We start from the raw sequence: 26,375 nt of genomic DNA, 5'->3' as shown, positions 1-26,375 counted from the left end.
TAGCCGGGCGTGGTGGTTAGCGCCTGTAGTCCCAGCTACCTGGGAGGCTGAGGCAGGAGAACGGCGGGAACCCGGGGGGCAGAGCTTGCAGTGAGCTGAGATCCGGCCACTGCACTCCAGCCTGGGCGACAGAGCGAGACTCCGTCTCAAAAAAATAAGAAAAGTAAATGAGAGGGGGAAATGGGGACTCTTTTCAAGAAGTCTTAACGTGAACAGGGCAGACAAGCATTCTTATAGCACCTTACCTTCAAATGACCTTGGAGTGGCCAGAGCCTGGCAGTGATCTCAGTTCGTCTACATTCACCAGGTGTCTCCATATTCTGCTCCAAGGCGTGAGTCTAAGATTTTTCCTTGAAGCTAATGGCTTCCAAACCCCTTAACATTTCAAGTCACTTGCAGTTTGTGTGTGTGAAGCTCTTTCTCTTTAAGACTTAGTGATCAGAGCACTACAAATAGATGTGTCCCATGGAAAATGAATTGTGGCATCAAGAGCATCTGTGCCCTGAGATGGAAAATGGGGAAGCTGAAGGATTACGTTATTCATTTGTTTGCTGACTTTGCCACAAACTCATTTGCCCTGAATCTACAGTTCTGAATCTTGTAAAACTTCAAGTTCCCAATGCTTATCCTACCACTAGTTAGAGCTGCTAGACTATGTAACCCGAAAGGAACTTTGGGTACAATCTACAGCTCCTGGTCCATTTCCCACTTAAAGGCCGCCGGGGCGGTTCCTATTCACTCACTGATTCATCCTTTGGTTCTCTCTGTAGTTTGTGATGTATGAGGATGGGATCTGGTTCAAATCCCAGGGCAAGATACTTCATGTTCTGGGCCTCCATCTCCTCATCTGAAATGGGAATAACAATACTTAATTGAAAGGGCTACTGGGAGAATCACTAAAGCAAAGGCTTAACAGATAGCCATGACTGCTGTGATGCTGCTTTTCATCCCTGCACGTGGAGGGTGACTTATCTAAGCCCACCAGGCGTTCCACATGATAGGGACCTGGAGGTTGCACAGCTGTCTTCTTTCCTTGGAATATCTCCAGAGCCTAGCACTGTGCCCTGCTCATGCTAGACCTAGAGTGAGCGTGGCAATGGCTGGGGGGTCTTATTTTTAACCAGGGAGCTTATTTTTTATTTGTAATTCACACCGAGTTTAGTGATACTTTTATGTAGAGTTGCTTCTTTGACAAAATACTGTGTCAGCTACTAATCTGACAAGCCCACATCCTAGCATGCTTTTCTGGCCTGAACATAAATGAGACAACTGAAATATTGGCAAATTAATTGTAACCCTAGTGTGAAACTGATTTTTGTTCCTTTGTAGCCGGATTGAGCACCTCAAATCCCAAAATGATCTCCTGACCATAACCCTGGAGGAATGTAAAAGCAATGCGGAGAGGATGAGCATGCTGGTGGGAAAATACGAATCCAACGCCACGGCGCTGAGGCTGGCCTTGCAGTACAGGTAGGAAAACAGCACAAGGCACACACTGGGATGTTTGGAGCTACTTCAGGGTAGAAATGCATCCAGAGCACCCTCCAGAATAAAAGCAGGAAATGGGCTTCTAGAAGGCCTATCTGGCGGTTTGGACCAGCAGATAGCTAAGAGCAATGAATATGATGTTAGTAAACAGGTATATTTCTCCTATAGCATATTCATCTTTTTTTTTTTTTTCCTGAGACGGAGTCTCACTCTGTCACCCAGGCTGGAGTGCAGTGGCCGGATCTCAGCTCACTGCAAGCTCTGCCTCCCGGGTTTACGCCATTCTCCTGCCTCAGCCTCCCGAGTAGCTGGGACTATAGGCGCCGCCACCTCGCCCGGCTTGGTTTTTTGTATTTTTTAGTAGAGATGGGGTTTCACCGGGTTAGCCAGGATGGTCTCGATCTCCTGACCTCGTGATTCGCCCGTCTCGGCCTCCCAAAGTGCTGGGATTACAGGCTTGAGCCACCGCGCCCGGCCCATATTCATTTTAAAGATTATTTCATTTGGGTACTATCACTCAAAATATCGATTTTTTGGTGTGTTACATGTTCATGTGTTCTTGCAGATTTTTATTCATATTCATATGTAATTTACATTGCTATAAATCTAGTGCATTCTATTTCTTTGTTGTAGTTGTAAAATGTTGCTTTTAATAGCCTCTATTTATTCCCGTAACCCCTCCATCAAGTTTTTATGTTGTTAATTTACTCACTTTTCTAAAGGGCATTTAGACTTTTAATATTAAAAATAATTCTATGATGAATAATTTAACGCAGATAAGATCTTCATTCTTTTGAATATTTTCCTCTGGATAAAATCCGGCAGCAGGAACTGTAGGTCAAAGGATATGAATATTTTCCTGGCTCTTCAGGCATGCTGCTGATTTTTTGTCATGAGAACAAGCCAGTTTAAATAACTACAATTCACTCATTGGTGAGCAAGTTGTAATTTGAACGGACCGCTTTTTTTTTTTGCCTCATCACTTTGAAATTTATCTGTTTTTAAATTACTGTTTGTTTAAAGCTGCAAAACTATCCCTTATTATTATCATCATACGTTTCTTTTATTAGCATTACCACTTAAGCGTATTTGCCAAGGCCTCAGAGTAGTTGACTATATCGTACACTTAGCATCCTCTAAAAGTTTGGTATTGTTTTAAGAAACATTCTTGTTTATTCAGGAAATAATCAAAGCAAAATAAATGAGACCAAAGCTACAAAGCAGTCATTCTGGTTTACAGACAGCAAAGCAAGCAGATAACCCATCTGTGATAACCCTTGAAGCTGGCTGCTGTCCGCCCACAATCTGCCTTTGAGCCGAAAGGTCTTTCTCCACATTAGTACAACCTCATGGATAAGGAAGTGTCCTCACATGTCTGGAATATGAACTGCCTTTGAAACTAGGAACTGGAAGCACCTAGGTCTAGCATTTCAGCTGTTGGTCTTAACTGTTAGTAAAGGACAGTGAAAATACAGGCAATCAAAACAAATTATTGACTAAATGAGGCAACACATCCCCTGTTCAGCTTGAAGAAGCTAGATGGTTACTTTCTTAAAGAGGAAATGTTCCTACTGTAGGCATGTTATCTGGGCCCCTGAGGATGCTGTGCACATGCTCCACCTCTTGTGTGGCCGTGGGCCACGTGGGTCTCAGGCTGCAGGGAAGGAACTCTTCTTTGATATTTTACCTTGTTTGCCCAATGAATGATGGAAGAGTGCCTATGTTTCCTCTTCCTAGAAATCCAAACTCAAACTCTTGTCAGAGATTTTGTGAAGGCCTAAGAATGTTTCGTGAGACATTTTAAGCACTTCTGGTTTTATGAGAATCCGATAGAACTTTTCTGTGGTGATGGAACTGTTCTCTACATGCACTGCCCAATATGGTAACCACTAGCCATGTATGGCTACTGAACATATGAAGTGTGGCTACTGCAATGGAGGAATGGACTTTTTCATTTTATTTAGCTCAAAATGTTTTCAATTTAAGTAGCTATTTGTGGCTAGTAGATACTATATTGAATAGTGCAGGTCTAGGTCAAAGCCATCTCCTTGTGGGATGTTATATTAGTTACCTATTGTTGTATGACTAATCACTTACTGCATCACAATTTCAAGGATCAGGAACCTGGGGTGGCTTAGTAGGTGGTCCTGGCTTAGGATCTCTCGTGAGATTCTGGTCAAGCTGTCAGCCAGGACTGTACCATCTGAGACCTCAGCGGGAGCCTGGAGGATCTGCTCTAAGAAGGCCCTCTCACATGGCTGTTGGCTGGAGGCCTTAGGCATTACTCCCCAAGTAGACCTCTCCATAGGGCTGCCTGAGAGTCTTCAAGACACGACAGCTGGCCTGCTCCAGGGAGGATGGTCCGAGAGAGGGTGAAGGGAGAGAGAATGACCAAGATGGAAGTCAGGGCTTTTTAGTAAGCTCTTCTGGAAGTGACCTACTGTCGCTTTGGTCACACAGACCAACCCTGGTCCAGTGCGAATGGGGGACAGCACAAGGGTGTGGACACCAGGGTGTGGGCTCAGCGGGACTGCCTGCCCGGCCTGCCACAAGGGAGTCACGTGGTCCTTTCAGCTGGTCACTGAGGGGATGACACACTTGCCTCTCCCACCTCTATTGTTTCTGTTGTATTTTTCCAGAACCAAGTTAAAAGTTTAAAAATAGGCCGGGCGCGGTGGCTCACGCCTGTAATCCCAGCACTTTGGGAGGCCGAGACGGGCGGACCACGAGGTCAGGAGATCGAGACCATCCTGGCTAACACGGTGAAACCCCGTCTCTACTGAAAAATACAAAAAACTAGCCGGGCGACGTGGCGGGCGCCTGTAGTCCCAGCTCCTCGGGAGGCTGAGGCAGGAGAATGGCGTGAACCCGGGAGGCGGAGCTTGCAGTGAGCTGAGATCCGGCCACTGCACTCCAGCCTGGGCCACAGAGCGAGACTCCGTCTCAACAACAACAAAAAAAAGGTTTAAAAATAAAAAGGCCAAATGAAAGAGCAAGCCACTGGCCTTGACCTGGGAATATTCATGGGTGGTTTCCTTGCCTGTGTGGAGAGTGAGGCCCAGACAGCACCTGAGCTGCCTCCTGCGCAGGAACCTGCGCCACATTGAAGGTGTCGGCTGTTCCCTGCCAGGGCTGAGGCCACGTGTGCTTTGTTTCAGCGAGCAGTGCATCGAAGCCTATGAACTCCTCCTGGCGCTGGCGGAGAGTGAGCAGAGCCTCATCCTGGGGCAGTTCCGAGCGGCAGGCGTGGGGTCCTCCCCTGGTAAGTGTCTCCGGAGTCCCCCTTCCTCCTCCTGTCTCCCTGCCTCCTTTGCTCCTGCCCTTGTCTCAGCGGCTGGCATTGAATCATCTCCTGACAACACAAAATTTGGTTGTCAAGTGTGTTTTTCGTTTTTCCTCATGACTGAGTGGGTAAATTGTTTATGTTGAATGCAGCAAGAACTAGAGTGGAAACAGAAGAGCAGACAAGTTAAAACAAACAAGCCTTCTTAGGAGCTGCATTCTCCTGGGCTGACAGTGGGGCCAGATGGAGCTGGGGCCGCATCAGCGATGAAAGGGGCCGGAACGTCCACAGCTGCCTCTCTGATGCCTGTTGTCAAGGCGCATGCTGCTGCCACGTGGCCTTCACCTCGTCTCGTTTCATTGGCTGAGCTTCTCCAAATTTATCTCTTTGAGCAGTAGTTGTTTTTTTGTTTGTTGGTTTTGAGGTGGAATTTTGCTCTTGTTGTCCAGGCTAGAGTGCAGTGGTGCAATCTTGGCTCACTGCAACCTTCACCTCCTGGGTTCAAGCATCCTCCTGCCTCAGCCTCCCAAGTAGCTGGGATTACAGACATATGCCACCATGCCCAGCTAATTTTGTATTTTTAGTAGAGACAGAGTTTCACCATGATGGTCAAGCTGGTCTTGAACTCCTGACCTCAGGTGATCCACCTGCCTCAGCCTCCCAGAGTACTGGGATTACAGGCATAAGCCACTGCACCCAGCTTTTGAGTAGTTTTGAAACATGGGTTTCCCCTGCCAGGTCTCCAGGTGTCTTACAAATAAAGAAGAAGTAGTTTCACCCCCTGCTCGTGTCAGCATCACACAATGTTCACCCACCTCGCTTTCCTGTGCCCGTCCTTCCCCCAGCCCCGGGGATCCTGTGCCCTGTTGGCCTGACCTGTACCTTGAGATCTGCACTACCCGCTCACTTCTCTCCCTCAATTTTGAGTAAGGTGGAAGGAGTATCTAACTGGGACAGACACAAGCTTGTCATTCTAGGAAGCAGCAGCATTTGCTAAAATGTGGCCAGTGATTGTGGCTCTGAGCCTGCAGTGATGTGATGTGAGGACTGTAGCAGAAACAGTGCTAAGAGGAAAGAGAGACCCAAGAAGAAAGGTGGCCATCTCTCCATGCAGAGCTAAGCCCCAGACACCCCCTTAGCCTTCGGAGAGGCAACAGCAAGTAAACTGAAAGCCAAGGTGGCCAGGTCACTACAGAGCCAAAGATGGGTGGTGTGGGCAGGCCAGGCATTCCCATGTGTGTGGCCAGGCCTCTGCCATGGACCAGCTTTCTGCTGTGAGCTCCCATTAGGACTTGTCCATCCAGGATACACCCTGCAAGGAGGTCACCATCCAGGCACCTTCTGAATGCACCCTCCTGTCCTTCTTCCCTACTCCACCCCCCTTGCCTGGGGGCTTGCTTTTGCAACGCACACTCACGTGTGTTTCCTCCTTCAGTTTCGATTTGCACAGGAATCTGAAGCCAAACTGAAGGAAGGAAAGTATCCTGGGTATTAATTTCCTGCTTCATATCCAAGTGATCCAACAAAGGAGCACGACTTCATTTGTATGGAGAGCCATGCTCTGCTCCTCCCTCTGGTTTTTTTTTAATAGTATTACCAGCCCAGCCCAGAAGTAGAAACTCTGCCAGCATTTCCATTAGAAACCTCATTTTTCAGGGTCTTTTAACTGAACCATAAAACTTTACTCCTTATATGAAACAGATCCTAAACTGATCTTGGGCAGCTGTCAAGTTTTTTTAAAATTAATACACGTATTAAGAAAAATGATAAATTAAAGGAAAAAAGTCAATCTGTGTATTTCCAGTTGGTATCAGAGGCGTGTCTTAAACCTGTTTCGGCCTCACAAGGTACCTTTCATGAGGCATGTACCTACTCAGTGCAGTTATTTGGTGTAGGAGCTGAAAGAGCTTAACTAAATCTGCCTTTTAAATATTCAAAATCAATAATGAAATGCTTTGTATTTACCTAATACTGGGAAGCTCATGTATACATTTGTAAGATGAGCCAGTCAGTAATGTCATGCCTGCTTCCAAACAGCGGTCAGTGGTGAGATATATGTAAAATGTCTTGCTCATGGAGAGAAGTGAGACATGAAGGTTGTCAGAGAAATGACAGGAGGGAGTTCCAGGGATTTTTGGCCTGCGGAATGGGTCCACCCCATTTCCTGCCCATTGTCTGTAGTGCTGAGGGCGGACTTGATTTTTAGCAGTTCCCCGTTCAGCCTCGCCCTTGCATTCTGCTGACAGCAGCAGCTGGCCCGTCATACGGCCCCATCATGCTGTAGAGCTGCCGCACAGCAAAGCAAGAACTCGTTTGTGACATGCACCCACAGGGTCTGTGATTGTGGGTCTTTTCTTTGTTTCATGTTGATGTCACAGGCATTCATTTTGTTCATTCTTTCATTCACAGATGCTTTAGACCAGTGGTTTTCAAACTGTGCCCTGGGAAGCTAGAGGAGTTTCTCTGGGCCTGGGCAGTGGGGTTGGAGGGTGGGACTCTGAGCGTCTCCCACTTCTGCCCACTTCATCCGATTCCATGTTTATCTTGTTTGTATGTTAGGATAGCATTTTGTATGCTTTGGCGTAAGATTTCATTTTAAAATATTTGGAAGAGCCCGCATCTGTGCTGTACAGGTAGCCAACTAGTGATTTGTTCAGCCAGCGCACTTTCTGTTTTGTTTTGTTTTTTTAAGACGTTGTTTCTTAGAGCAGTTTTAGGTTCACAGCAAAACTGAGAGGAAGGTACAGAGATTTCCCATATGCCTCCAACCCTCAACATGCGCAGCCTCCCCCATTTTCAACATCCCCCATCAAGGTAGTATATTAGTTACAAGTGATGAACCTACAGTCACACATCATCATCACCCACAGCCCATAGTGTATGTACATCAGGGCTCACTCTTGGTCCTGTACATTCTTGGGTTTGGGCCAACGTATAATAACTTGAGTCCGCCACGATAGTATCATACAGAGTAGTTTCACTGCCCCAAACATTCTCTGGCTCCACCTATTCATTCCTCCTCCACCCCCATCCCCTGGCAACCATTGTTGTTGCTGTTGTTCTTGTTATCGTTTTGGAGACAGGGTCTTGCTCTGTTACCAAGGCTGTATTTGAACTCCTAGGTTCAAGCAGTCCTCCCACCTCAGCTCAGGCACCCATGGTCTTTTCACTATCTAACTGTGTCTTTTCCAGCACAGTTTTAAAACACAATAGCAATGTGAACATTTTGGGCAGGGACTTCACTGCCTGGTCTGTGCGAGTGCCCACCACACCCTGATGTTCTGCACTAGCCCAGTTTCCTGGCTCCTGGAGGCATTTGAGTTCACCACGATTACCAAGCCAAGAGAAGGGTCAAGGGTGGCATCGGTATATATAATACAGAGCTGATCTAAAGCTCTCGTCTGAACCGTTAATTTTTGTCTCTCTTGCCCCCACACAGGGCTCTAATCAAAGCTGTAGACATGTAGAAAGATGGCACAGTTTTGCCCCAGTGTCTCCCTCCCTCATTCACAGGGAAGTGCCAGTGCACAGAGGAATGGCCACATGGTAGACTTGTGGCTGGATGGGAGGAGAAGCCAGGATCCGGCATCATTAGAAAAATCAGGGCATGTTAGAGCTGGAAACAGAAATGTGGTGGATCCCATTTGCCAACTCCTACATTTGTCCCTGAGCCCAGGGGAGCCCAGAGAAAGAGCAGAGAAATAACCTTCCCATGTGTAGCTTCTAAGTGACAGTGCCAGGCCCAGAACACAGATCTTCTCTTCGGCTGGGCACTGCTGATGCCCCTCCACAGCGCCACCTCTGCCCTGAGTAACTGAGAGTTAATTATGCACAGTCAGTCCCAGGCGTGCCTTGTCCAGGCCTGTGTTGATTAATCCATTGGCTTCTCTGCCACATAGGAGACCAGTCGGGGGATGAGAACATCACTCAAATGCTCAAGCGAGCTCATGACTGCCGGAAGACAGCTGAGAACGCTGCCAAGGCCCTGCTTATGAAGCTGGATGGCAGCTGTGGAGGAGCCTTTGCCGTGGCCGGCTGCAGCGTGCAACCCTGGGAGAGCCTCTCCTCCAACAGCCACACCAGGTAATGCTCAGCCTTCTGCCCCGAGGCGGGCGTGTGTCCACCTGGCATCTGTTCACTGGACTTGGTGTGCAGTGACCCAGCTCTTGGGGACTGTGTGGCTTGGGAAAAGGCAGACATAGATTCTGGCTTGCAGCCTGCTCCATTCAAAAAGGAGTCAGAAGGTCAGAACAGAAGGGTTAGAAAGTGGCCCTCTCACTTTGCCAATGTGGGAACTGCAGTCGAGAGAGGAGAGATGTGCTGTGGAAAGTGGTAGAGATGGATGCACACCTACCTTTCTGTCGGATCCATTTTCTCCTGTGTTATTCTGTTCTTCATTTCCAGGAAGCACTTAGGGTAGCCGAGACCCGTTTGCTGCCAATGGTCCCTGTGGTCCCAAGGCCCAGCCCAGCCCATCCTAGTTCCAGACATCTCTCTCCCATCCTCTTGTGCCTCCATCCTCTATAAGCTCTTCTCAGGCAAGAGCCTCTCCTCCCGTCTCTTTTGCCTCATGGAATGATGCCGCATTCACAGCATGTGCTTACAGGCACTCAGTCATGCACCTGAGGTCAAGTTCACTGTCTATGAATCTAGGAAATTAAAGTGGGTGCTTGAAAAAGATGAGGAAGAGAGCAGCGAAGACCTTGCTGAGCATAATTTGCTGAAATCATTTGATTCTTTTGGATGGGAATGGAGAGTCAGAATGAAACCCTTTCTACTTATCTTCTCATTTCTTGCCATCAAAGCCCTAGAAACTTGAATGCCTTCCCTTTATTTACCAGTCCTCAGTCTAGAAGACACTTTGTTAGAGATTCTTACATCATTGCCAAATAGTGACAGACTTGGAAGGGTAACTTACCCCATTTTCACAGGTAAGGAAACCTTGGCTAAGAGATATGTCAGTGACCTGCCCGGTGATAAGAGGGAAACCTGGACATGAACCCAGGACTTCAGCACCAAGCATATTGCCCTTCCCACATTGGATCTCATGATATAACAAAACAGTGTCTACTTGCAGTCTAAGCGACCAGAACTCCATAAAGATACATTGACTATTAGGAGCCAGAGGAGAAACACTGATGCTTTCTTGGTGCTGGAAAGCAACTGAATGTTCCCTCTCTCTTTCCCCGCTGTCGGACCAACCATCTCCCTCAGTGCGTCCATTTACCTGTACTGGCCCAGGTGTCCCAGGGGAGGGGACTTGCCCAGGAATACGCTCAGCTAGGTGCCCACAAACAACCGGGACTTGAGTCTTCTTTACTTTAGCAACAATTGTCTCATTCAGTGAAGCACAGATTACAATTTTTTTCATAAAACCAGATCCTACTGTGTAAACACAGAAAGCAGATGCTCTTCTTAATGACTCTTCCAGATGTGTGTAATCTATAATTTGTGTGTGTGTTCAGTATAGAAATGTAGTTCTCATGTTGTCAGTGATGCTGTGTTGTTTCATTAGTGAACATAGGAATTTGCTTGACAGGAAATGTGTGCTGTTGCCGTAGCTTATGAGGTTTGTGCCACAGATCATTTGTTCAAACCTCCCTACCCCCAAAAAGAATTTTGGGGTTTTATTCTAAATCAGAGACAAATTTAGAACCAGTCAGGAGTGAGAACAGTTTTATCACCATCTATTTAGCTTTTGAATATTTGTTAGAAGTACTTGAACTTACAGGTTAGCCTTGATTTTGAGACTGTTTTCTTAGAGAAATTTAATTTGGGATCCTATGTTTCTGCAGATTGAGATAAATTCAAAACACAGAGTCACTGTTTCCAAGGATAACCTCACCAAAGAATGGTTCTTAAATTAATTTCGGTCTCCAGTGGGTCTTCCCATCAAAGTACAGAGGGCTTTAGCTCCAGTTTCACCCAGTTCTCCTTTAAAAATCACTTTTACCCTCCCGCCCAAATCAGAGCAGCTCTGAGTACAGAAGAACCACACATGGGGCATTCATTTGTCACTCCACATTCTTAGAACCTGATGCAGTTAGACTGCTTTATGTTAAACGTGGGTTTAGAATAAAGTCCCAAACCACTAGACCCCTTTCATAATTATAATTATAGTAATTTTGTTTGTAAATCTTGCTATTCTGGCTCAAACATTCACCCATGTCAAGTTTATGAAAATAAAGAAAAGGATCTTTCTGAGTTGGAGCTTTATGTGGCCCAGCAAATCCCCTTTCCCCCCACTGTAACCACCCAGCTTAAAGAGGTCTAATCAGAGTGTCCATCAGTTGCTCCTCAAGGGTTCAGGAAAGGAACGCTGAGTATTGCACCTCCAGCGGCATTTCTGGCAGCCCATAGGCAGCTCCTAACGACAGGAGGGTTAATGGTTTTAGAGAGGAGCAGCAGAGGGGTAGTTAACCAGCAAGGAGAATAAAAGTGACAGCCAACCCTCAGCTGACTGTTGGCAGGAGCCCAGGATCGGTGCGATTTCATTCTGAAAAATATAGCCATGGCCTCATCAGAAAGTGTAATAGTCTTATGGACAGAGTGACTAGGTTGATTGCCTGGGTGGCTTTATCAACATATGACAAAGAGGCACAAGGACGTTGGGAAGTGGAAATAGAATCCTTGGACACGCCCACCCTCTGCAGCAGGCCTCGTGGTTCAGCTCCTTCTGTGTAGCGTAGTCATCGCTCTCAGTCCACAAAGGAACTGTCGCCCAGACGGGATCGGCCACAGCAAGTCTGCACTCTCAGAGACTGAAATTGAGTCCCTTGTCTCAGCACCAGATGGGGATCGGGGAGAGCTGTGAGAATGGTGGTTGCAGCCTTACCGTGAGCCTCTGGGTACTTCCAGGCAGCCGGGGTGCTGCCTGTGTGGCTACTCACTCTGGGATGTAATCCTCAAATTGGACTGGATGGCAGCAGAGCTCAAGAGGTGCCCAGCTCTCACTCTTTGAACTAGTCTAGATTAAGATAAAGTTTCATTGAGGCAGAAAAAATGGTTGAGGAGAGTGAAATAACGTCCACTGAAAGGGTGAGTGTTTTGAAACAGCCACCTATAGTTAGAACAGGCATCAGTAAGCTTCAGGAATGAGAGTCAGACTAGATCCGGCTGAAACAGTCATCTTTACTGAAGAGAGGTGCCTTTCCATCCGTGTATCAGGAGAATCTATCCAAAGTCCTTGGGACCAATGCTTAATGGTGTTAGTGAGCTCCAGAGACTCAGTCCAGACACATTCTCGACATGACAGCATTATGATCAGTCCTCCTGCTCAAATGTCCTCATCACTTACCTTTTAGGTTCCATGAGAACAAGATATAGACATGAAATGCTTCTTATGGTTTTTTTCTAGTGAGCTCTAACTTCTTGATTTCAAAAGAACTGTATGCTTGTTGTAAAACTAAGCAATTAAAATCCCAGCATTGCAAAATGCATGGGATAATAAAGTTCTCCATTCTGGGACTCTCACTGGAAAGGACATTGGGAACAGTTTGGGGTGTATTCCCACAGATTTAACTGCATTGTTTATTAGTTAGGATGCATGGTTGCAAAGAACAGAAATGTGCTCAGATAGCTTAAATGGAAAGGGGTCTTACTGGAAGGATATCAGAACTCACACCCACGAGCTGCATACCCAGGCAGAGGGCTGCCTGAGACAAAGCAGCAGCAGAACCAGGCTTCAGGTCTGGCCTGTGTGGCCCTTGCATGCAGCCTGTGTTCTCTTTCCTGTTCTTGGGGGCAGCCTTCCCCAGGTGACAGCCAGCCAGCTAGCTCACCACCTGCATTTGTACACAAAGCTGGCTGGTTTCCCTGATGTCAAGTAAGAAAATCCTGGGAAAGTGACATCTTGCCCAGCTGGGCTCTGATGGCTATCCTGGTCCTCTGCGGCCATGGCAGCACAAGGCCAAGGCAGTTTCCACAGGAGCTTGGGGATGGAGAAGAAAAGGGATAAGTCTCAGCAGAAGAGCTTGGAAGGCAGGTACTTAGTGTACCAAAACACGACATCTTTAAAAACATGACTACATCTCTTTTTCTTTTCTTTTGTTTTTATTTTTTGAGATGGAGTCTCGCTCTGTTGCCCAGGCTGGAGTGCGGTGGCGTGATCTCGGCTCACTGCGACCTTCGTCTCCCAGGTTCAAGTGATTCTCCTGCCTCAGTCTCCCGAGTAGCTGGGATTATAGGCACCCACCACCACACCCTGCTAATTTTTGTATTTTTTTACACAACAGTGAAAGATTGTATTTATTATTTTATTAAAAATAGAAAAGACTGTATTTTTTAGCACAACAGTAAAAGATACAGGCAAGCTGCCAAGGCTTGAGCTTCTGCTTAAAGAAATGGGGTCACTTAGGAATGACTTAAATGCGAAATGTCACCTGGACTGACCTCCCTTGTTCAGATAAATTTCAAATGCTCAACAAAACAGATGCCCACCCCCAGGGCACTTTCCTTCTAAAAATGAGCTGCTGGGCGGGGCACTTTGGGACGCCGAGGTGGACGGATCATGAGGTCAGGAGTTTGAGACCACCCTGGCCAATGTAGTGAAACCCTGTCTCTACTAAAAACACAAAAATTAGCCAGCATGGTGGTGCGTGCCTGTAGTCCCAGCTACTCAGGAGGCTGAGGCAGAAGAATTGCTTGAACCCAGGAGGCAGAGGTTGTGGTGAGCTGAGATCATGCTATTGCATTCCAGCCTGGGCAACAGAGTGAGACTCCATCTCAAAAAAAAAAAAAAGATGAGCAGCTCCTTGATGGAAATCAGATCTCAGCTGGGGCCAAGTAAGATGTTGATGAAAACTTCAGGAAAATGCCATCACGGATTTTTAAGGCAAAATAAATGAAATGTCCTTCTAGCCTTCTGCCAAGGCAAGCTGAGGAGGCTATGAAAAATGAATTTTTCTTCTAATGAGCAGGCTGAGGAGCTGTCTTGAGGACAGAGATGAGGCATGGTAGAGAGGGATAGAAGAGAGGATGTTCGACATCAGTAGCTGGTTTGAACAGCATCTCCCATAGTCAGCAGCGTAGGTGGAGAGTGGGTCAGCCCAAACCGTCCCAGACCAGCCAGCCCCACATTCCCACCAGACTACAGGCCTGCTGCATATGCTGTGTGCTGGAAGAGCTGCTGGCAGTGAACAGATGCAGAGGAAAGCCAGCGTGACGGGAGCTCCAGCAGGGCATCACGGAAAGGAGAAACCCACACATCCTAGAGTAGCTCCTCAAGAAGCCAGAGCAAGACACACACGTGTGGCTAGGGTTTTTGTCATTAGCCTTCCCCCACAGTCACTCTCAAAGAACACAGACAGTCTCCCGTTCTGGAGAGGAATAATGCAGCCACAGAAAGTGATTGATTCCCCCTTGACAACTGAGATCATCCAGCATTCCAAGCCGGGAGAGTTAATGGATGACTTAACCCTTGCCCAGCAGCTAGCAGCAGGCCCTCGGGAGACCGCCAGCGCCTTTGTCTGTGAGGCCAGAGAAAAGGCCAGTGGCTTCCCTCCCCTACATTGTCATAATCATATTCCTCACTGAGACGTTAAGAGCTCAAAGCAGAATTGTAATTAACCTCGCCTGATCTGTTCCCCGCTGCTGTCCTGGAAGTGGGAGAGGGAAGCCGGAGGGGCTGTGAGGTTTATCTTGAAATTAAACTTCATCCACTAAAAGCATTTTAAAGCTCTGTGTTTCCAACAGGGTAAGATCTGTGGACTGAGATCTTTTGTTATTTTTTTTTTTCTTATTTCCTTCCTCTTTGAAAACCATACTTATAGCAAAGAGGGTAAAACAAAAGCCTTCCCTGCCTGCCACGGACCAGGCTCCGGGCCCTAAGGGTGGCAGCGCCTGGCAGTCTCTGCCTGCCTGTGTTCGTGTTCCCCGACAGGGCTAGGTGATTTCTCAAGTCCAGTCAACCACTGGTGGCTTTTGTTCTCCCTGGGATGAAGAAATTCTGGATGACCTGCAGACGGCCGACAGCTTAGGGGATCTCTGAGTCTGGTGTTGGGGGTGTTAGGTGTTGTGGGACTGTTGGCAAAGTCATCAGGAAAGTGGCCACCTGTCCCTCCTCCTCCCACAGGACAGGTACTGTGTGGCAGCACCAGCTGCCTGCTTCAGGGCCTGCCGTATCCTTTCCACAACTTAGTGAGGCAGGAACCCTTAGTATTCCTATTTGCTGCAGCCCAGAAACATTGGGTAATTTACTCTGGGCCATAAAGCAAGTAAGTGGCAGAGGAGGAACATTTATCCAGATCTGACTGACATCAGAGACCTGCTCATAGACCCTGACAGCCACCAGGGCAGCCAGGAGCACCGTCGCCTCTACCTAGAAAACCTGGGTACGTCCAGTCACCTCACAGGCTACTGAGCAAATGCCCCCTTAGCCTGAGGGGGAGACCAGTGCTTCTCACACCTGAGCGTGCGTCAGAGCTGCCTAGAGGATATATTAAAACACAGATTGCTGGGCCTCACCTCCAGAGTCATTGACTCTGGAGGTCTTGACGGCGGGCCCCAGAATGTGCATTTCTAGCAAGTCCCCAGGTGCTGCTGGTGCGGCCAGCCCAGGACCCCTCTTGGAGAACTGCTGGGGTAGACCAGTCCTGTAAATGGAAAATCTGCCAAAATATTATCACTTCAGTTCCTGCAGGGTAATTAGAGAATGCTGGCTTTTACTGCTCTTTGAATTTTGTGATTTTTATTTTACATGAAAGTCAACAAAAGGTGTTTCGGGTATAAATTTATATTTCCCAAAAAGTAGTCTGAAGAAAATATACCACAATGTCTCGTGGGTGGTAAACACACAGGTGTTAGTTATTCTGTGTTTTTCCATAGGTTTGAAATTTTTCAAAATAATTTTTAATGAAAGACAAGAGGTGTAAGTAAACCCCACACCCTGTGTCCCAGCTTTACAAGGAAGGATTTCATTCCTGAAACCTCCCAAGTAACTGGAAGAGAAGCGCTGCTGTCTGCCAGCGCCACGCTGTCTAAACATGCCGAGGCTGTGAGCACATCTCCACCCTCAGCCCTGTCTGTGGAATGCTTTGCAAACAGTGCCAGTACTTGAGTTTGCTCTAATTTTGTCACTCGTTCACCTGGGGAACATTAGATGCCTGTCCCTCCACATCAGTGTTGACGATCTGTGAAGGTGAGCTCCCGAGCTCTGCTTGGGGGTTTTGTGCAAGGCGTGCCTGCCGCTGAGCCAGTTGCAGGCAGACAGGCCTTCACTGAGATGAGAGTCCTTTGGCTGGGTCCCGCGATGCACAGCCCAGCTCCTCAGTGCCCTCTGCTGTGGGCGCGGTTTGCTGTCTTTGCACTTCCCTTGAGCTGCCTCGTTTCCCTGTGGAATAGTCTGTGAAATGTTGCAGCTGCAGGATGTTGCTGCTTCTCCCCCTCATTCTTTTTAAAATATAGCTTGAGAAAACGTAATGCTGATGATCAGTAGTCATTTTTATCCTTCTCCCTGCCTTCCCTGCTCCCACCTTGCTGCAAGCTGCTAGCATCTCTCCCTGGAATTGTTGCTGTAGCTCCCGAGGTGCACCCCACCTCTGACCTGGCCTACCTACATCTCTCCTCACCCTAGAGGCCAGAGCGATCCTGTTATAACAATAAGGCAGATCCCATCCCTCCCAGTTAAAACCCCCAATGGCCTCCACCCTAACCCTAGAGAAAAAGACACAGCCCTTACAAAACGCTATGTGACCTGGCACCTGGCCCCTCCCACACACGCCCTCTCTGACCACATCGCCTCCTTTCTCTCCCCTGCCTAACTCTGCTTCAGCCACCATCTCGTTCTGCTGGCTGCACTCCCCGCCTAGAGCCTTTGCATTGACTGTGTCCTGCAAACATCCACGTAGCTCCCTCTCTCGCCTCCCTTGGATCCACCCTAATGTCACTGGCTCACGCAGGCCTTCCCTGCAACTCAATCACAAATAATAACCCATGCTCACTCTGCACTCCCCACACCTCTTCCCTGCTTCATTTTTCACCCTTTCATGGACTGTGTATTTCACTTCCCGGCCTCCTCTATTAGAATATGAGTTCCTTGAGGGCAGGGATTTTTCCAGGACCCCATAGTTGGCACTCCAATATTTCTTGAACAGATGAATGATAGCTTCTGTGTTTATTGAGTGCTTACTGTGCACTGGGCACTGTTCCAAACACTTCTAATTTTTTTTAACTTTGAAGTTCAGGGGTACATATGCAGGGTTGTCACACAAGTAAACTCATGTCATGGAGGTTTGTTGTATAGATTATTTTATCACCCAGGTATTGAGCCTAGTACACATTAGTTATTTTTTCCAGTCCTCTCCCTCCTCCTATTCTGTACCCTCAAGTAGGCCCATTGTTTGTTGTTCCCCTCTATGTGTTCATGTGTTCTCATCATTTAGCTCCCACTTATAAGTAAGAACATGTGTATTTGGTTTTCCGTTTCCACATTAGTTTACTAAGGATAATGGCCTCCAGCTTCATTCATGTTTCTGCAAATGACATGACCTCATTCTTTTTTTATGGCTACATAGTATTCATGGTATATATGTGCCACATTTTCTTTATCCAGCCTATCACTGATGGGCATTTAGGTTGATTCCATGTCTTTGCTATTACAAACACTTCTAAGTTTACCTCATTTATTCCTTACCCTGACTTTATGAAGCATATACTATGATTACCTTCATTTTAGAGATGAGAAGACAGGGAATATTCCAAGTATGTAAGACACTTGGGTCACACATAAAGATAGCACGTAAATCAGAACCGATGGGAGATGGATCTACATGGAGAGATCTATACCTAGATATAAAGAGAGAGATCAAGATCGATCTCTTGATACAGATATCTAGTAAATCACAAACAGTGATTTATTTTAAGGAATTGGCCCGTTTGATAATGGAGCTGGCAAATCTGAAGTCTGCAGCTCAGGCTAGAGACCCAGGGAAGGGTTGATGTTGCAGTCTGGTGTCTGAAAGCTATCTGGGGGAAGAATTTCTTCCCTCTTGGGGCATCTTTCTCTTCCCTTGAGGCCTCTCTGATTAGATGAGGTTCCCTCACCGTGTGGAAACAGTCAGCCTGCAGTGTCTTGATTTTAATGGTACTCACATGGAGCAAACACCTTCACAGCAATGCCTAACCTAGTGGTTGACCAAGCAGCTGTGCACAGAGCCCAGCCCAGCTGACACGGAAACTTAGCGGGCACAGCCTCTGAAGAGGTGGTGTTGAATGGTCAGGCTGATCTTGCTCACCTTGTCTCCAAGGGACTTCCCACCCGTCCTGATGGGACAGAGGCAGTGAGGTGCAGCCCCAAAGGGTTTCTGTTGCTCAGGGGTTTCCCATCTAGAAGGGGTTCTCTGACTTGAAGAGCACCCCAAGCCCTAGGGTAGCCTGTCCCTTCTATGAACAGCAAGGCTCCAGCCACCATCTCTGTTCAGCTGTTCTCTCCCCGGAAGCCTTGTTTTCGTAGCCATGTGTCATGTACAAGAATGGGCCTGCCCTCACTCATGTCTAGGCTGTGGGGACTACCCCTACTGAGTTGGGGTCCTGGCTGTTACCCTTTTGCAGCGTGAGACGAGGAGTGCAGACCTGGATTTGTGGCATCTAGCAGCCTGTGGAGATCACTCCTGGCCCCTGGCATAGCTTCTAACTACAGGATTCTGGGGACGAGGACAGGGCTGTGGGATGAGGCTGTGCCCAAGTCTAGTTGCACCTCTTTCCAGCCGCATGATTCGGCTGGCCCCTGATGTCTGTGAGCTTCACTTTCCAAATCTGTAGCAACAGGCATGACCACACAGCCTGGCCTGTTTTGATGCGAGGTCAGTAGGCCTCTGCTTGTTCCTCTGCCATCTTCAGACCAGTTCCATGAGGGACAAGTCAAGCCTAGGGAGGCCCGGTGCAAGTGCAGAGAAACTGCTGTTGGCGCACACTGGCCTCAGAGTCCTCGACCGAGGGGAGTGGGCCTTATTCAGAGGCACGGGAGCAGCCTGCCCACTGCTGGAAAAGGCCAGAGTCCACTTGAGAGCCGTGGCCTCCGTTTTCCAGTGGCGCTCCCCGTTTCCCGATGGTTTGGTCCCCTAGAAACCTTCCCGGGCCGCCACAGGCCTGGGGTTCAACTGGGGGCTCCCTGCCCGGTCACAATTCACCTTGGGCTGCCAAGGGCCCTTGGGCCAGCCGGAGTCCCCTGTAGTGGACACTATTCTCAGACGATGCTGTGGAGGCCTAGGGTACCCCACTCCCAAAGTGATTATTGCTGTGTTGTGCACCCCTGTGTTTTTCGTGGTACATGTTGCAAACAACAGAAGTAATCACAGCAAAACAGCCCCCTTCGGTGCTGTTCCGCAGGGACAGCTGCCACAGCCTGGGATACCTGCACGCGTGTGTGAGCGTGTGACACGTACCGTGGATCACGCCATAGGTGTTTTGTGCTTCAACTTCTGTTGCCTTAAATATCCCTTTTTTAAGTTCTGACCACATGAATATCTTTTTTATTACATAAATATTATCTTTTAACCTGTTTCCTCAAAATACCACCACCATTGTCAATATCACTATAATTTCACGTATTACAGTGATCGCTGTAATGTCCACATGATTTCCCTCCTTTTGATAGGTGTGATAATTCACTAAACTGTATTTCAGATTATATTCCTCTGTTATGTGTATCTTTTTGCTTCTGTGGAATTACTTCCTTAGAAATTCATTTCCAGAGTCCACAGTGTTGCGTCAAAGAGTGTAAACATCGGTTATTCTTCATACTTCATTCTCTCCTAAAAGTTATTTTCCTATGCTGCGAGGCACACTTATTTTTGGATTACCATCTAAATGACAGCGGGGAGAGGGAATGTGGAGAAGAGTGAAGAGAAAAGATCTATTCGCCATAACTTGGAATGCCACAGGGTGGTGGGTCTTTCTTCCTTCTTCTTCCTCAGCACAACCAGCTCCACAGCCAGTAGTTGCGACACTGAGTTCACTAAAGAAGATGAGCAGAGGCTGAAGGATTATATCCAGCAGCTCAAGAACGACAGGGCTGCGGTCAAGCTGACCATGCTGGAGCTGGAAAGCATCCACATTGATCCTCTTAGCTATGACGTCAAGCCCCGGGGAGACAGCCAGAGGCTGGACCTGGAAAACGCAGTGCTGATGCAGGAACTCATGGCCATGAAGGTATGTGGTGGGCGGGCCCCGTGCACTAGGCTGCCACCAGGAGGAAATCGAATCGACCTCTGAAAGCAGGTCCAGCAGATGAGGAGGAATCAACCCCTCCTGTTGAGTCACCTCTGCCCAGAGAAGAGCCAGACCCTTGTTTGTAGACAGAGCTGGTTTCACTATGTCTGGGGATCACTTGGGCTGGGTGTTTCTGGACAGGGGAGTTGAATTCTAAGGGATTTCTCAGGGTGTCCCAGCCCAACTTGGGAGCAGACCTCTGCAGGGTGGAGCCTCTGTCCATCTAAATTGACCCCTAATCTCAAGAATGCTTGCAAGTATGTCTTGGGTTGCTGATGCTGATGTTAACTCCCGGCAGGGGGAGAACAGGGTGAGGCCAGTTGTAGAGTTTGGCCGAGAGCCCCGATTTCCTGACATCCTGTACCTTTGCTGCAATGTCGAGCCTGCTCAGACCGCAGTGCCCTCCAGTGAAGGTGTGCCGTGCTGTCGAGGTCAGTGTTTCAGGTGTCCCCTGCTGGGAAGTGGTTAAACTGCCATCCCTACAGCAGGGCACCACTTTGCCTGTTTCTGGTGTGGAGTGCCAGACGTCAGCCCTTCACCTGGTACCTGCTTTCAGAAGGCAGCTCTGGTATAAGTAAGAGCATATCTGATATTTGTCCTTGGTTCTGCGACAGAGTTTCAGAAACCTTTGGGGTTTCTTGCTGTGCTAGGGGCGTCTTTGTGATGCTGATGAGGTGACTTATGGTGAGTCCTAGATAGCTTCAGAATGTGGGCTGGTCACCGGAAGGGCCAGGTGTGTGATGGAGGATGGGACTTTCAGCCACCTGACCTCCGGGGAGGAGAAGAGAGCCAGAGATTGAGTTCCATCCTGTGGCCGGTGATTTCATCAGTCTTACTTGTGTAATGGAGCCTTGATAAAAACTCTGGACCTGAAGCTCAGAGAAGCTTCCTGGTTGGTGAACCGGAGGGCGACACACCCTGATTCAGCAGGGAGAGGGCCCAGAATATCTGCGTTTGGGACTCTCAGCCTTTGCCTTGCTCGTACCCTCTTATAGTAGAACAGTAATCATAAAGATAGTGCTTTCCTTCGTTCTGCAAGATGTTTTAGCAAATTACTGACCCTCAGAGGGGTTGTGGGTTCCCCCGAATTTGTAGACAAGGCAGTCAGAAGTGTAAGTGGCCAGGGGCCCATCCTGCTGGAGACTTGGGGCCAGCATCTGAAGGGAGGGCAGCCTGTGGAAGACTCTGCCCTTGACCTGTGAGGTCTGCACGAACTCCACGTAGTTAGCGTCAGGACTGTACTGCAGCACACACAGGTGGAGTGGGAACAGAAGAACAGCCTGCTCGGAGCATGGTTCCATGTCACCGCACTCTGCGTCTCAGACTACAGCACAAGTGGGAACCTGCCTGGAGCTGCTCCTGCAGATCTAGGGTCAGCACATGACTCTGCTGCCGGCCCTAACCTGCTTTCCACATGCCACTCTCCTGTGAGCAAAGGCCTGAATTTGCACGGCCTCAGATTCTGCCATGCCAGAAGTGAAGATGGGGGGGGTTGTTCTCTGGCAGAAGCCAGGTCATGGTCAGGAACTGGAGTCTAGCAAGCCAGAGCGGGTCATGGCAGTGCTGAGTTAATGGCTCCTTTTGGGATCAGTACTGTCTGCAGCAGGAGAAAACAACGCCCTGGTCGCACCATCTCTGCGGAGTGGAGGGGAGCTGGCGGCAGCAGCCGTCCTGACACCCTCAGGGGTGACTCACTCAGCACAGCCCTGTCCTTGGGAGCTTCTTGAGCTAGAATTTGGGTGAAGTTTGGGAAGACACTAGGCAGTGGTAACAGATGCTAGAATCTCACCTCCCACCCCCACCCCTGTGATTTCCAAACTGGCTCATCTTCATCCAGCCACCCAGCTCCCATCCCGGCCTCTCTCTGGAGAATCCTCACGCTGCTTTGGCTGATTCCACCTGTCGTTGCCTATGAGCCGGCCTTGGGTCCATCATCCAACCGGGAGCCCTCTTTGCAGATTCTTGCACCCTGTGGCACAAGCCCTGAGGCACCCCTTACATCATTTATTCCAAACATTGTGTTTCTTTTGGCCAAAGACTAAGGATTTCCTTTTTAAAATTGGCCAATATGTAGGGTGATAAATTTACTGGTATTCTAGCCAAGAAAGACATTTTTGTTGGAATAAAAGTTCTAATACTCCCTTTGCCACTTGAAAATAAAATGTGTGCTGATCTTAGAAATTTTCTAAAAAAGTAGAAAAGCTGGGAGGAGAACAATCCAGGGCAGCCATTACTAGCATCTGGCTTGGTTCCCTGTGACTTTCTTGAAGGCCAAACATCAGAGTCATCTCCTTTTCCTCTGAGTCCCTCCCAGTCTGCTTCAGGATGTGTGCTCACCCATACCAAATCCATTATCCAGCAGGTTATGTTGGATTTTCACCATTTTCTAGGATCCAACTGCTGAGAAATTCAAGTTTCTGTTTTTGTAATACCTTTTGTTTCTAGATGATCTGCTTGGCTCCTTTTCGAGTCCATTCTTCTTTTTGTTGTTGTTTGTTTGTTGTTTTGAAACAGGGTCTCACTGTGTTGCCCAGGCTGGAGTGCAGTGATGCAGTCATGGCTCACTGTAGCCTTGCCCTGGGGCTGGAAGTGATCCTTCTGCCTCAGCCTCCCGAGTAGCTGGGACTACAGGAATGCACTGGCCTACCCAGCTGATTTTTTATTTTTTATTTATTTATTTATTTATTTATTTTTGAGATGGAGTCTTGCTCTGTCACCCAGGCTGGAGTGCAGTGGCCGGATTTCAGCTCACTGCAAGCTCCGCCTCCCGGGTTTACGCCATTCTCCTGCCTCAGCCTCCCGAGTAACTGGGACTACAGGTGCCCACCACCTCGCCCGGCTAGTTTTTTGTATTTTTTTTTAGTAGAGACGGGGTTTCACCGTGTTAGCCAGGATGGTCTCGATCTCCTGATCTCGTGATCTGCCCGTCTCGGCCTCCCAAAGTGCTGGGATTACAGGCTTGAGCCACCGCGCCCGGCCAAGTTTTTTTTTTTTTTTGTAGAAACGGGGTCTCACTCTGTTGCCCAGGCCAGTCTCAAACTCCTGGGCTCAAGTCATCCACGCACCTCAGCCTCCCAAAGTGCTGGGATTATAGGTGTGAGGCACCAGGCCTGGCTTTCTCTTCCTTTTTGAACGTATTATCCCTTCATTATGACTCCTGTATCTCTTTGTTTTAAATCTTTGTTTTCTAGTTTTCCACGTTGTTGTTTCTGCTTCTTGTAAATGCTGACTCTTCCTTTTTGCGTCTGTGCTGATTCATCCTCATTAAGCACCAGCTCGTCCTCCGTGGAGACATCTTCTGTGAGGCCCTGTGGATCCTGGGTTGCGGATGTCCCTGCAGAGTGGTTCTGTGTTTAGATCTGTTGGGACTCATCAGTTTCTGAGGTTGAAGACTGGTTTTTGTTAGGTTCTTGGCTCAGGATTCCTATACCACACCTACACATGACGCGAGCTTGAGGTTTAATTCCTCGAAAGAGATTTTCTTTTCCCACCCAGAGCCTGAGAGATGACAAGCTTACTTGCCACATCTCCAGAAAGGAAGTTTTCTAGTGTCTTATTCTGGGCAGCCTATTGAGAATCCTGCTCCCATAGGGGTCTGAGCTGTGGCTCTCTGCCTCAGAGGCCACGCCCTGGCCTTGGGTAACAGTAAGCCCCCAGGTAGGGGGCCCGAAGACAGTCTGGCGCCTTGCTGGCCAGCGTGTACCCTCCTTGCCGTTCCCTCTGGCAGAGTTCCCGCTTCATTTCTGGCATCCATGGGTTTCTCTTTCCTTCCTTCAAGCATGCACTTATATGTTTGTTCTGGAAGCGACCATCACCTGAGCTCAGTATGCAGTGTTGCCGGAACCTTCAGAATCCTGCTTCCGATGGCAAAAGATCCGAAGGTTCTGGGCGTGGCATACCTTTCATTCTGGCATTTATGTCTGATATTTAGGGAAAAGAAGGTTGGTGTGTTCTGAGTGGTTTACTGAGCACATTGACTAACGTCCCTCTTGAGGGGTGCCCTCTAGCTATTTCCCCACACTAGAGAGTGAAAATATCCACCCGCCAGTCCAGCTTACCCAGGAGAGTGCACCAGGCCTGTGACTAATTACCTCAGCAGGGTCACTTCAGGGGTGGCCAGAACCTGAACTAACCTCAGGTGAGTTCGTCTCAAGGTGGGCTGGGAAGGCTGTACCTGGTGGCCGTGGGCTGGTGGAGTCACCCTCCATCAGAAGTGTGGGGAGAAGAATCATGCGTGGGCTCACCTTGAAAGGGAGGGAGGCGGTAGAGCTCTGAGCTAGACAGCTCAGCTGCAGTCTCTGGCTCCACAGCTTACCCAGTAGCCATGGGCAGGGGAATTTCCCTCTGTGTGCCTCGGTTTCCCATCTGTCAATGGAGATAGTCGCAATACCTACCCCAGGTTGGGAAGATGAAATGAGCCATGTCATGTGAACACTTAGCACGGTACCACGTGCTCAGTAAAGGCTAGTGGCTGTCATTGTTGTTGACTCCTGGTCCCAGGATGGCACTGTCCTATTTTGGATTCACTTCTTACTCTCCACTCGTTGCTCTCATTTGAGTGCTTAGGATACTTTTAGAAGTTGTCTGATGAGCAGTCACCTGTGAAGGATGCTGTTTCTGTTTATTTCATTTGGGCCCTGAGAAGTAGGCAAGAGCCAGAGGTTGATGCTGCTGCAGGCATTTGCCGCCTGCCTGGCCCAGCTATGGGGCAACAAAGGTGCCGTGGGAATGGTTAAATATGTGGTTGGTGCTGTGGAAACCAAAATGGGAATTGGAAGGGACTTGGCCAGAAGAGGTCTTCCATGGATAGGTGACTTTACAGCCTCTGGCAGGTGCAGCTCAGTCTCTGCAGACCAGAGAATGGATTTCCATTGAGACCCGTGGGCCTGTGTGGGGGCTCTGTTTGTTAGAAAGCTTTTTCCTATATTGAACCACAATCTACTTGCCTGTAACTTCTACCCTTTTGTCTCAGGTCTAGTCCATAGACTGACAAAGTGCATGGCCTTATCCACACGTCATTCCTTCAGAAGTGTGGTGACAGGTGCCATGTCTCCTCCCACTCATCTTACTGCCAACTTCAAAGTGATAACTGTACCGCGGGCCTGTGGGTCATAGCCGGGGACCCCCCACCCACCCACTTGGCAGCAGCCAGCTCTGCTCTCAGATCGTGGGTGCCTCATGTGCTCTGTGTTCCTTGCTCTGTAGGAGGAGATGGCCGAGCTGAAGGCCCAGCTCTATCTACTGGAGAAAGAGAAGAAGGCCCTGGAGCTGAAGCTGAGCACGCGGGAGGCCCAGGAGCAGGCCTACCTGGTGCACATTGAGCACCTGAAGTCCGAGGTGGAGGAGCAGAAGGAGCAGCGGATGCGGTCCCTCAGCTCCACTAGCAGCGGTGGCAAAGACAAACCCAGCAAGGTAGGGCCGGAGTGGCTTGGGGACACCCTTAGGCTCAGGCCTCCCTGACTGCCCAGTGACCACTGGCCACGCCTCACCACCCTGCTGCCTCAGTTCTTGTATTTGCATAGGAACACAGGCCATTCGTAGGTATCTAAGAAGGTGACATTTTGAGTGTAACGAAACCAATCTACATTTTAGAAATACCAAATCTCACTTTATATAGTAGTTGAAACCTTTTCACATATCACAGTCACATCAGAGGGGTGATCTCTGCAGCCGTCCACTGATATTGGTCTCACCTCCTTCATCTAAGCCTCTGTCACACGGCAGCCCTCATTTGTTGGTTTATCGGTACAATAGTGCCCCCTTTATCCACAGGGGATGCGATCCAAAATCCCCCATGGATGCCTGAAACCACAGATAATACTGAACCCTTATATATTCTACGTTTTCCCCTATATATACATACCTGTGATGAAGTTTAATTTATAAATTAGGCACAGTCAGAGATTAATAACAACTAATAAAATATTAATAGAATAATTATAACAATATGTCAGCATCATTACTGTTGCACTTTGGGGCTATTATTACATGACGTAAGGGTTACTTGAACACAAGCAGTGTGACACTGACAGTCGATCTGATAACCGAGGCAGCTACTAAATGACAGATGGGTGGGGAGTGTCTGCACTGTGGCTATGCTGGACTAAGGAATGATTTGTAGCTCAGGTGGGATGGCGCAGGACAGTGCAAAGTTTCATCACGCTGCTCAGAATGGTGCACAATTTAAAACTTATTGTTTATTTCTAGAATTTCCCATTTAATGTTTTCAGACCATAGTTGACCTTGAGTAACTGAAACCTCAGAAAGCAAAACCACAGTGAAGGGGGAGCTGCAGTACTTCTGTACCAATGGTTGCATTTATTGTTGCCCTTAAGTCTCACAGGTCTGAGGAAAGAACGTTATCCCCATTTACAGGAGAGAAGTCAGGCTCACAGAA

The 26,375-nt window shown here is 48.3% G+C and overlaps 1 protein-coding gene across 2 annotated transcripts in view; it reads left to right on the top strand.

Moving 5' to 3' along the window:
* MCC (mutated in colorectal cancers) overlaps window positions 1-26,375 on the top strand; it is a 471,854-nt gene that overhangs the window by 420,947 nt on the left and 24,532 nt on the right. For both annotated transcript variants that reach the window (XM_011963646.1, XM_011963647.1), the window contains 5 exons: window positions 1,330-1,470; window positions 4,647-4,750; window positions 8,671-8,854; window positions 19,684-19,918; window positions 25,184-25,390. In XM_011963646.1, coding sequence (XP_011819036.1) covers window positions 1,330-1,470; window positions 4,647-4,750; window positions 8,671-8,854; window positions 19,684-19,918; window positions 25,184-25,390 — 871 coding nt within the window. The remainder of the gene's footprint in view (window positions 1-1,329; window positions 1,471-4,646; window positions 4,751-8,670; window positions 8,855-19,683; window positions 19,919-25,183; window positions 25,391-26,375) is intronic.

The sequence above is a fragment of the Colobus angolensis genome, unplaced genomic scaffold (genome assembly GCF_000951035.1).
Source record: "Colobus angolensis palliatus isolate OR3802 unplaced genomic scaffold, Cang.pa_1.0 Scaffold62, whole genome shotgun sequence".
NCBI classification, from domain to species: Eukaryota; Metazoa; Chordata; class Mammalia; order Primates; family Cercopithecidae; genus Colobus; species Colobus angolensis.
The sequence above is the reverse complement of the archived record's forward strand: the minus strand, read 5'-3'. Positions and strand labels throughout refer to the sequence as shown.